Here is a 10,805-nt window from a genome sequence, read left to right as displayed (position 1 = left end):
AACTTGTGTGGAGAACCGCATAGGCTCCATCCAGACTCTTTTGCTGCAAATTCAGAGTGCTTAATATTCAATTGATCCATTAAACTGCTTATTATTGTGTCTGAATTTGCATTTGAATATACAGGTACAGTTTCTGTTATGTGGGGCTGTGTAAATTTTGTGCCATTTGGTTTCTTATATTGTGCAAACAATTTGAGGGACAGCTTATAAGGGCTATTTTGTGCATTTAGAATTGCCTGCACATCAGGATTTACACTGTTCAAAAAATTGTTAATACCGCATCTTGGCTCTGATACAAACCGATAATCCCTAAGTTGGGCATTAAAACTGCTATGGATGGGTTCATAGCGTGGCTGCTTTGCAGGTCCAGCATTAACAGGTGCTTCATGCTTCCTTTTCAGACCAGATGTAGATGGTTGTGGGGGCAATATTGATGACTGTGCAGAGCAAGTATCTTTGTGTTTATATGTGAAATATTCCATGCTATATTTTCTATGGCATTTAGGGCATATTTTTGTGGGAGTTCTGTATTTGTCTGGATTACAATTCCTTTGATGCTTAGCCCAATTGGGGCTGGATATATTTTTTTGCATTGATTACAATGTTTTTGATTTGGCATTTTTATTATTAGTTTATTATATAAAATTTCTTGGGTTTCAAATCAAAATTCTATGCTTAATAAAAAATATCAGTTGGGTTCAGCAGTGTGATTTGTGTGTGTGTGTGTGTGTGTGTGTATGTGTGTGTGTGTGTGTGTGTGTGTTAATATTTTTGGCTTTGGTATTTATATAAAATTTCTTGGGGTTCAAATCAAAACTCTATACTTAATAAACCTATGACAGGTTGTCAATTAAATCAAATAGATTTGTAATTCAATTTATACAAATCTGCAATATTTTTGTGTTTAAAAAATATGAGCAGCACTGGAACAACACACCCTTTCTCTTCAACAGCTCTCACAATACTGGCTGATATGCAATGCAAAATCTCTTTATATACCCTAAGCACGGACCGCATTGAAAATATCTGAAACAATAAGCCAATCAGAATATAACACATAATCACATTATGTCATAACCAACCAATCAGAAAACAACACGTGTCTAATAATTTGTTGCAAAATATGATGCAATAGAAATAAACCAGAAATAGGCCACAACTTGGCCACAAGTGGACCGGAAGTAGGCAAACCGCAAGTGGACCGGAAGTAAACCGGAAGTGGACCGGAAGTAAACCGGAAGTGGACCGGAAGTGGACCGGAAGTGGGCAAAATGGGTAGAAATAGCCAAAAATAGACCGGAAATGGACCGGAAGTGGGCAGAAATGGGTAGAAATAGCCAAAAATAGACCGGAAGTAAATATGGGTGGGTATGGGTGTGTGTGTAGGTGGCTCTTATGAGCAGCTTGGCTTAGTTTTAAGTGTGGCCAAAAAAAATATCAAGAGGGGCATATTTTCAACAAGTTTATGGACAACAATCTCACAGAAGTGCCTTTTATAAGTGTAGGCAAATCAATCTGAGGGGGCTCTTCATTTCTCAGGAAATTCTCGAGAGCATTTTTACAAAAATCTTGGATTAGACAGGGTTCCACACTTGAGCAAAAAGCTCATATGGGCATGTTGAGCTAGTTTTAAGTGTAGCAAAATCTGCTTGAGGGGGGCTCTTCATTTCTCGAGTTTATAATATCATCAATACTACTACTATTGTGTATATTACGAAATTTATACCGATACCATTCGAAAGAACAGCTCAAAGAATTTTAGCAGATGTGTAATTGTTGGCATTAACTACAACAATGGATGGCATAGCAATAAAAGAATGAAAAAAGGAAAATCGATTGTTAATGTGTTATTGTAAATGGCATTGTTGTTAGAAGCAAATTGCGTAGAGCTAGTCTGCAGTTAAACATCCCTAAATCCTCCGTGTCCAAAATCCATCTCGATGTTTGGAATTTTCTAAATGAGAAACTTGAAGGAAGATGGATTAGGTGCTCCGGAAACAAAGATGCTGTATTCTGCAAGTGGCCACCGAGGTCCCCTGACTTTACCCGTCTATGACTTCTTATTATGGGGTCACATAAAAGATCTTGTGTACGTACCTCCACTGCCTCAAGATCTGGATGATCTGAAATGTCGTATCGTTGCCGCCACCGAGACCGTCACTGTAGATATGTTGGAACGCGTGTAGCATGAGTTGGAATATCGCCTTGATGTTTGCAGCATGACACGAGGAGCACACATTGAGTGCCACTGAGGTAGGTAGTTAGGTAGTACAATTTTTGAGTTTCTGCTTCTAATGGCGCCAATTTTATATAAATATGAGTACCGAGAGCGATGCTATATTGGTTTATAATCATGGGATGTTTTTGTGGGCATGCTGTATTGTCTTCTGCAATCCTACAATATCAATATCGTAATCAATCATTAGACATGGCAAGTTTCTACAGAGTTTTGAAACTATACATAGTAATATAACCAAAGTGTAGTAATTGATAACTGTATACGTACGTGCATTTGATCTGCACCATGGCCTTGTGGTGTAAGGCATCAGGCTTTGGGCTTAGGCTATCGTATGAGTCTCCTGGGGGTGAAGTGCAACAACTTTTCTCCTGAGATCTTGGCCTATTATGGGACCAGTGGCCACCCACCATTGTGAGGAAATTGGGGAGCTACGAATAGTGTAACCCAGTCAGAGAAACCTACAGGGTTCGTCGTGCTGACTACACGTCACCCCGTGTCACGTGCTAGTTCCAACGACACAATGAAAGGTGCAAGGTACAAATGTTTCCCGAGAGCGACGATAGATGGCAGCACACCATATGAAGAGGAGCAGAGCCAATTGTAGAAACTAGGAGCGGAGAAGAGCGATTATATATATTATAGTAAATTAACAATATACGTATAAAGGAAGAGTATAAAAATTATAGAAGGAGTGAATAAAATGTTGTATATAGCAAATTAAGATAATTAAGAACATGCTCATATATGAAACAATTCGGAAAGTTATTAAGTGAGCAAATGAATTCAGAAATGTATGTCTTTTTGATTCTCTGACGAGGAGAACATCGTCAGCTTTTGTATTTGTCCGTCCCTCGGTGGCGCTGTGTTCAATTAGATGCCCCGAAGCACTTACGGTTGCGCTTCTTATTAGACGCACTGGGTCATAGGCAGCACTTTGCTGTTAGCGATCCTGGGCTATTCCCCTTTGGTCGTTACATAGGAGGTGGCGCTATTGTCAGTTTAGTCGACCCTACTCTTTCTATAAGTATAGCTTGTATCGTTTGCCAAAGAAGTGGGGAAAGCGAGCGCATATATATAATAAATAAGATTACGCTTTAAAAAGAAAGACAATAAATTAGAAGAAGGAAAAGAAGAAGAAGCCTTTTCCTAAAATAGAAGGAAGAAAAGAAGAAGAAGCCTATTCTATAATCAAAGAAGAAAAGAAGGAGAAGCCTTTTCCATAATCAAAGAAGAAGAAGCCTTTTCGCAAAAATAGAAGGAAGAAAAGAAGAAGAAGCCTTTTCTCAAATCAAAGATAGGAAGGAAGAAGAAGCCTTTTCCCAGAAATTACGAGAAGAAAGAAGAAGAAGATTTCCTTTCAAGAAGAATATAACCGACGTAAATTTGGAATCAGCACATATATATATATATATATTTCAATGTATATACAAGTTTCGCTATATATTTTCTCTGTATTTTGTATAGTTCTCAGAATATAGATCCGCATTTAACTATATCCTCTTGGCTATAAAACGCTTTCTTATTTGGAATTCTCGAATAAAGAACCTATCCATTGAAATTAAGATATATTTGTAGCCATGGAAAATAACATTTTTTTAGTACGTACCCCAAGGGCGTAGCACCCGTAACTGGTGGATGATCTCATACCTCTGGCTGGCAGTCAGCAGGTAGGCACTGGCCGTCACGAGCTGTTATGCCATGGGCTATTATTACATATGCATTTGGATGTGGTAGTTTTTAAAATATCTGCTATCTTATGGTACGCCATCCTTACTTAAAAATATGTACCAAATATCATACTTAGAGCAATAGATGTAGGAAATTCTTATAGGGTTGAATTATTGTAATACTAAAATGCCTTGTATTTGATATTGTATTTTCAAACTGTACATTATAAATGCTTCATTTTTACTTTCATGTGAATAATGAACGTGTGTTACTTTATAGATAGATACACGGAAGTGTGTTTGGTGGAATAAGGATCTTATCCAGTACGGTGGATGGGACACAAGGAAATGTGAAATGCTAAATACATCCAGCGACTACACAGTCTGCAGCTGCTCTGTAATAGGACTCTACAGCATTATAGCTGAGAAAGTGCCTCCGAAAGTAAGTATTGTAACTCAAGGAATATCTCTGCAAGCATATACTTCTCCTTGAATTACTTCATGTACAGTAGACTCGCGATTATCCAAGCTAATTGGGACCGAGACTACCTCGGATACGGAAAAACTCTGATAATATGGAGATAATGTGCTAATAGGTCGTAAATGACGAAACAACACTTAAAACTGTATAGAAATTATTTATTACTAGTACAACATAAATGAGAAGATTACTTTTTCAAAAAGTCTTTCATAGTTTTGTGGACACACCTTTTCCGTTTGCCACTCATACTACATTACTGGCTTAGAATAGGCCAACACTGATTGAAACACCACCGTAACAATCGGATACAACGACAATGTAATGAACACGTGCAGCGTGGATGGTGACTTGACTCCAACTTACTAGTAAACAAACACGGGGTATGTTATGAAGCACAATATTTTCCAACCACTCCCTCGGTTAACCCGGAGCCTCGGTTAATAGGGACTCGGTTAATTGCGAGTCTACTGTAGTTGTAAACCTCTTTGTCACCAGCCCAATCTAGGCACATGGAAAGGTGACATATAGCACCAACTAAAAAAGAAATAATAATAATAAAAATAATAATAATAATAATAATAATTCTTGTCACAGCACCGCTCGTATTTGACCTTTGATTTGTTTTTACAGGAGTGAGCTTTGTTTATTCTATTCTTTTCTACTTTTTATTATCTTTTAGGGCTACTGCTGCCATGCACTTAATGTATAATAGAAAAAATTGATATTACTTCCTAACTTTCCATATTAGTGAAGTGTGTGTGTTCTGAATAAGAATGAGGACTACATTGTACAAATAAATTAAATCCCGTGCAAGATTTAATGTACTATTTTAAATGCATTTTATTTGTTTGCCTGAAAAGTACAGAACATATGCATAACCTATGCTCTTTAAACAATACTTTTTTAATATTCTTATTTCAGGAAGTGCCATATGAAGAATCTTGGGTGAAAATATTGAAGTATATTGCTTACTCCATCTCTTGTGTATTACTTATTATCTTCATTGGAGTAATATTTTTCAAACTGTAAGTACTTTCAAACTAAACCTTCATGCCAATTGCTTTGCTTGACTGAATAATTACAGGAAAAATAGTTTGCAAGAAATTATGGTTCATCCACGGATGCACATGAATATTCAGTAAGGTTTTTATCATACTTTTTCCATTTTACCATCTCTCCCAATTTATCATTTTGAAAAAGTGAATCATCATAATTTCTCAATGTTTGTATAAGAATGGAAATAAATTTTAGTTACAGAAATAACAGTTTAAAATTTTCAAATGGTGTCCTGCTGGAAAGATCTGCTGTTTTCAGTAGACAGAATATTATCAACTGTACTCTACTGTGTGTCTCAGAAATCTACTGAAACTCAATAGTTTCCTACCGTACATGTACAGTAGAAGAAATACAAGTGAAATATTATCTTCAGTATTATATGCAATATTGTATACAGTGTATGTAACTCAACATGTTGGCTGTAAATATAACTTTTCATTCCTCCTGATGTACAATTTGTTTCTATATCTACTTGAAAATCTAAACACAGTAGATGTTTCAAAACACCTATAGATCTACTTAAAACAGTAGACAATTTTCAGCAGGGGAAGGTCATGCAATGGTTTCCTCTAAAATGTCTTTTCAAATATTCTGTTTTAAATTCTAAAACAGATCTATAGGGTGGCACATATTGTATCTATCAATAGAAGCTGGCAACCCTGTCGGAATGCAGGTGCGCATGCGTAGAAGTTTCCCATGCTTAGGCAGCTGCAAGTCTCGCAATTAGTCTGCCATGGAACGTTTGCCGGTTTAGACACAAATCGTGGCAGTAGAGGTGATCATCCAAACAGGTCCCATTCAGGAGATGCAGGAGACACTGTGACGAAGGCCCAATGAGGGTCGCCATCAACCAGTGCCAGAGCATCACAACATGATATGATGGGTCACACAATAGAGAGCCAATGGCAGCGTGCAGAAACAGAAGTCTTCAGGTCGAAGGAGGCAGATTCTCTGGCGCCCTGATGCTTCCCAGTGCAGTACCTACTGCGTCTCCTGCGGGACCTGTTCGGATGAACGCCTCTACTGCCACGATTTGTGTCTGAACTGGCCAACGCTCCATGGTAGACTAATTGCGAGACTTGCAGCTGCCTAAGCATGGGAAATTTCTGCGCATGTGCACCTGTGTTCCACCAGGGTTGCCAACTTCTATTGGTAGATACAATATGTGTCACCCTGTATTCCACCAAGTATCTGTATGGATTACATTAGTTGTCTAGATATTTGAAATTCAAAATAGGTTAATGCTTCTACAAAACTATTTTAATTCTTCCTCTAGTTTACTGTTGTTACAAACATTTAAGCATGTGTTTTGCTGTAACTCGAGAGAGAGCACATTCCCTTCATCAGACATCCACATTACATGAACATGAAACTACACACAAATGTTTAAAACAACCATAAACTGCAAGAGGGGTGTAAGGGGTACCTTCCACATAGGCGCCCAAAAGTCAAACTCACTTACACATAGTACACCCTGGACTGAAGACTAACGAGGCTCTGGCGACTGGCACTATGGCCAGTATAATTTTGTGTGTGTTGTCCTGTTTCTTGTCCTTGTGTGTGCTGAGTGCCCGTTTACAGCCTCAGCTTTTAACAGAAGTCAGAAGATTTTAAGATTTTTAGTTATGCAACGTTAGAGTTGTTATTTGTAATGATAAGGGGCTGGCTCCCGTATAATGTGACGGAGCCTTAAGTGCTGACACACCCAAAATTTTAAATTCATATTAAAAAAATCATAAACTGCAAGAGCAATAATTCTACAATCAAGCGATATGTAGATATGTATCAATAGTAATGTCCTCAGACAAACTTCTCATCTTCCCGATGTAGTGTGTTTGTCTTGTGAAGGTCCCTTTTCAGCCTTGCACTGTTATTTTTCCAAGAGGCGTTTTGCACCGTGTGTTTTAAATGTTTCCAGTCAGAATTTTAAATAAGGGAATATTTTCCCACATAGAATGAAGGGTGCAAAATGGTCTACAGTGCTGACGCACCCAATCACTTTGATTAATTCATTCATTTTCCCGAATCCTTGTCCTTCATGTTGAGAGATCATTACAGTGTTTTAACAAAAGTTTTTAGCATCTTGAGAAGTATGGTGTTCTGTATGTTTTGTGCAGGTCCCTTTACCACTTTGCACTTTTAACTTTTCTCAAGGAGCTTTTTACACCCCTTTTGAACTTTCAGGTAAGGATTTTAAAGGAAATTTCCTCCTGTACTTTGAAGGATGCAAAATGGTCTTGTGTTGACACACTCAAAAATTTTAAGGACCAGTTTTTCAATGTCCAGTTATTCTTTCTGTTAACTATCTGGCAGTTGGAGATAATCGCCACTCTTAAGCAGTACCGGGTTTTTCAATGTGAAAGTAACTGGCAGTTAGCAAATCGTAACTTCGTACTCCAAAATGGTAACGCTGAAGCGCGGAAAAATAGAGAATCAATCTGCGTGCAATCTATTAGTATAGCACTGCTCTGCAGCAAAAATGAGGTTTTGAAATGAATGAATGTTCCTAAATGGAATTTTCACGCTGAGTTCAACGGTGCAATCCGTTTTTTCCTATCACGTCAGGTTTTCGAGAAAATCAGGAATTTGTGTTTCATAAAAGTCCCGTTTATATACCATAGGAGGGCATGGAGAGTATTTAGAGTTAAATTGTGATTACACCTTTGTATGTGGTCTGGCAACAGTAATTCAACTGTTTTTTGTTTCACAGGTGGTTGAGTGTGTTGTATTACTAGTGCTGAACGGTTGCATGAGGTGACAAATTGTGTATATTCGGACAACAATGTCTTCACGTGGCTGCAAAAACGCCCTAGATAAGGACAGTGAGTGTTTTAAGTACGTATGTAGTGTTTATCAGAGAATGACCCTAGATAAGCTAAAAGCAGGTGTTTTTACTAGACCTCAGATCAGGAAATTAATGTGTGACCCCAATTTTGAGGATACAATGAGCCAAACAGAAAAGCAAGCCTAGGAGAGCTACAAAGATGTTGTAAAAACTTCCTAGGAAACTGAAGGAGTCCAGCTTAGAAAACCATTGTGAGCACCATGTTGGAAAATTTGAGAAAACTAGGTTTTAACATGAGTTTGAAGTTACACTTCCTACATACTCACATTGACTATTTTCCAGATACCTGTCTTGGATTTTACAGCGAGGAACATGGTGAACGTTTCCATTAGGATTTTAAAGACATGGAAACAAGATACCATGGTGGTTGGACTGTGAACATAATGGCAGACTACTGTTGGTCCCTGAAAAGGGAAAGTACTTCTCATGCAGATGGAAAAAGTTCAAAAAGACGAAAATTCCTGCCTGTAAAATAAGTGAGGTCACTGTAAATAATATCACTTGTTGGTAGTTCTTGTGAACTGTACGTACATTGTGTTTACAATTACATAATTATAATATACACCACGTTTTTAAGCATGGCAATGATATTGTAGAAGGGTATAAATATGTGTCGGTAATGGTTCAATATGCAAATTTTGTTTTCATTTTTTTTTCAACAATCTGGACGTGATAGAAGAAAACTGCTTACATATTTGGAATCAGCGCCCCAAAATTAGGGGGAAACGACATTCGAAACCAAAACATCAAAAAAAATATTTCAAATTGCAGAGCGGTGTAGTTTCAAACCACGTCGATTGTCACACAGCCTGGCATTTAAATATAGAACTACAGGCGCGCCCCGCTCGAAAGCACGTTATTGCATAGGAAACGATTGGAACAATGGCTGTGTATCCATTCTGTATGCTTACGAAATAAATTAACGAAAGCAAGCACTACAGAGTTGGCTTTCTTCGAATAAAGGTCAATTCAATTTCATGTTGGGGAAATGCTGTTATGAGGCGCAAGCGCAGATACTTTGTTATAGAAGAACTCGCAAGTCGAAACATTAATAATACCTGCCTGTTGATATAAACACTATTAATATGTACATATTGGACATTTGACTGCATGCTTTGTACTACCTCTGTATGCATGTTTGTTGAGCGAAAAAAGAACATATCAGTGAGCATGCTTTGTATGGGTTCTAAAAATATGAAGGTTCGAATAAAAATAATTTTAAAATTTACTGTAATATTTTTCCAAGAAGATCATTCAACAATAAAGCATGAATTGAAGGCAACACACGCAATAAATAATTGACAAGAAAAAAAAAGGAAAAAAATCCATGACCAGGACTCGAACTCGTATTACAAAACACAACACGCTCCGAAAGGTGGTGCCGCTAACCACTGCACCAAATTAGCGTTTGGAGATTGTCCGCCTAGTGGACCACATATCCTGGTTCCAAATTCTCCAACACAACCTTGCCAAGCGAACTCTAGCAACTACGCTGCTTAATTTACATAAATGCATGGACATCGGTAAGCTCTGCCAAACAAAACAAGTCTTCTTCTGTACCAATTTAACAGTTTTATGAATCATATCTTGTGGAATGTAACAGTGAAGTTGCAAGTGTGGAACTTCGATAGCTGCACGAGGCATCCATGATGCTTCGCAACTTCCAGTTAGGCTGGTAACTGCAAGAAGAAGTACCAGTAAAGATAATCGCCACCAGAGTTCCAGTTATGAGCTAACTGTACATTGAAAAACCGAAATTTTCACAAACTTCCAGTTACGTTCTAACATGAACCTTAACTGGACATAGAAAAACCGGCCCTTACTCATTCATTTGTTCATTTAACAAGAAAAGTATTGCTGACCTCTGTGGCCGAGTGGTTGGCACAGCTTGCATGCTACAACTCCAGGGGTTCTGGGTTTGAATCCTCACCTGGACATGGGTGTTCTTTGTGAGTGTACCTTCATCAATTTCATCAAAACATCACTCATCCTCATCTTTGCGATTAGCCAAAAGTGGCAGAAGAGGGACTTAAAATAACCTAATCAACAAGAAAAGTATTAGATATTTAGTCAATAGATTCATTACTTTTACACATTTTAGAGGAAGTTGTTTAAGAAGCTTGCTTCTTAAATCTTGGGGAATTGAAATTAAGAACAATTATCGTATTTGCCAGCATATAAGACACACACACATTTTCGAGGAAAAAGCTATATCACTGAGTTTATAATTAATTTACAGTATTTAAAACATAAAATAATATGCAAGTCCACTTTCAACAGGTAACTTACTTAATCTACCTCAAGGAAACAAGAAAGAAATCGTCTAAGTCAGAACAGAGAAAATTTCTGGAAATGGAGATACTCAAAAACTGAGTATTGGCACATAAGACACACCCTGTTTTTCAGACCTATTTCTAAAGGGGAAAAGTGTGTCGTATACATCGGCAAATATGGTTCATATTCATAAGATAACAGCACATTTCTTCATGCACTTTCATATTCTGGGTTGTACTTATA

At 37.6% G+C, this 10,805-nt stretch overlaps 1 protein-coding gene across 1 annotated transcript in view; it reads left to right on the top strand.

Annotated features, from left to right (window-relative positions):
- LOC146004564 (adhesion G protein-coupled receptor L1-like) overlaps positions 1-10,805 on the top strand; it is a 79,807-nt gene that overhangs the window by 55,620 nt on the left and 13,382 nt on the right. Inside the window, exons 13-14 of the mRNA XM_083143431.1 lie at positions 4,187-4,348; positions 5,309-5,412. Coding sequence (XP_082999557.1) covers positions 4,187-4,348; positions 5,309-5,412 — 266 coding nt within the window. The remainder of the gene's footprint in view (positions 1-4,186; positions 4,349-5,308; positions 5,413-10,805) is intronic.

This window comes from Lepisma saccharinum, chromosome 22 (genome assembly GCF_977018435.1).
Source record: "Lepisma saccharinum chromosome 22, izLepSacc3.1, whole genome shotgun sequence".
Lineage (NCBI taxonomy): Eukaryota > Metazoa > Arthropoda > Insecta > Zygentoma > Lepismatidae > Lepisma > Lepisma saccharinum.
Note: the sequence above shows the minus strand (reverse complement) of the source record. Positions and strands in the feature narration are given on the sequence as shown.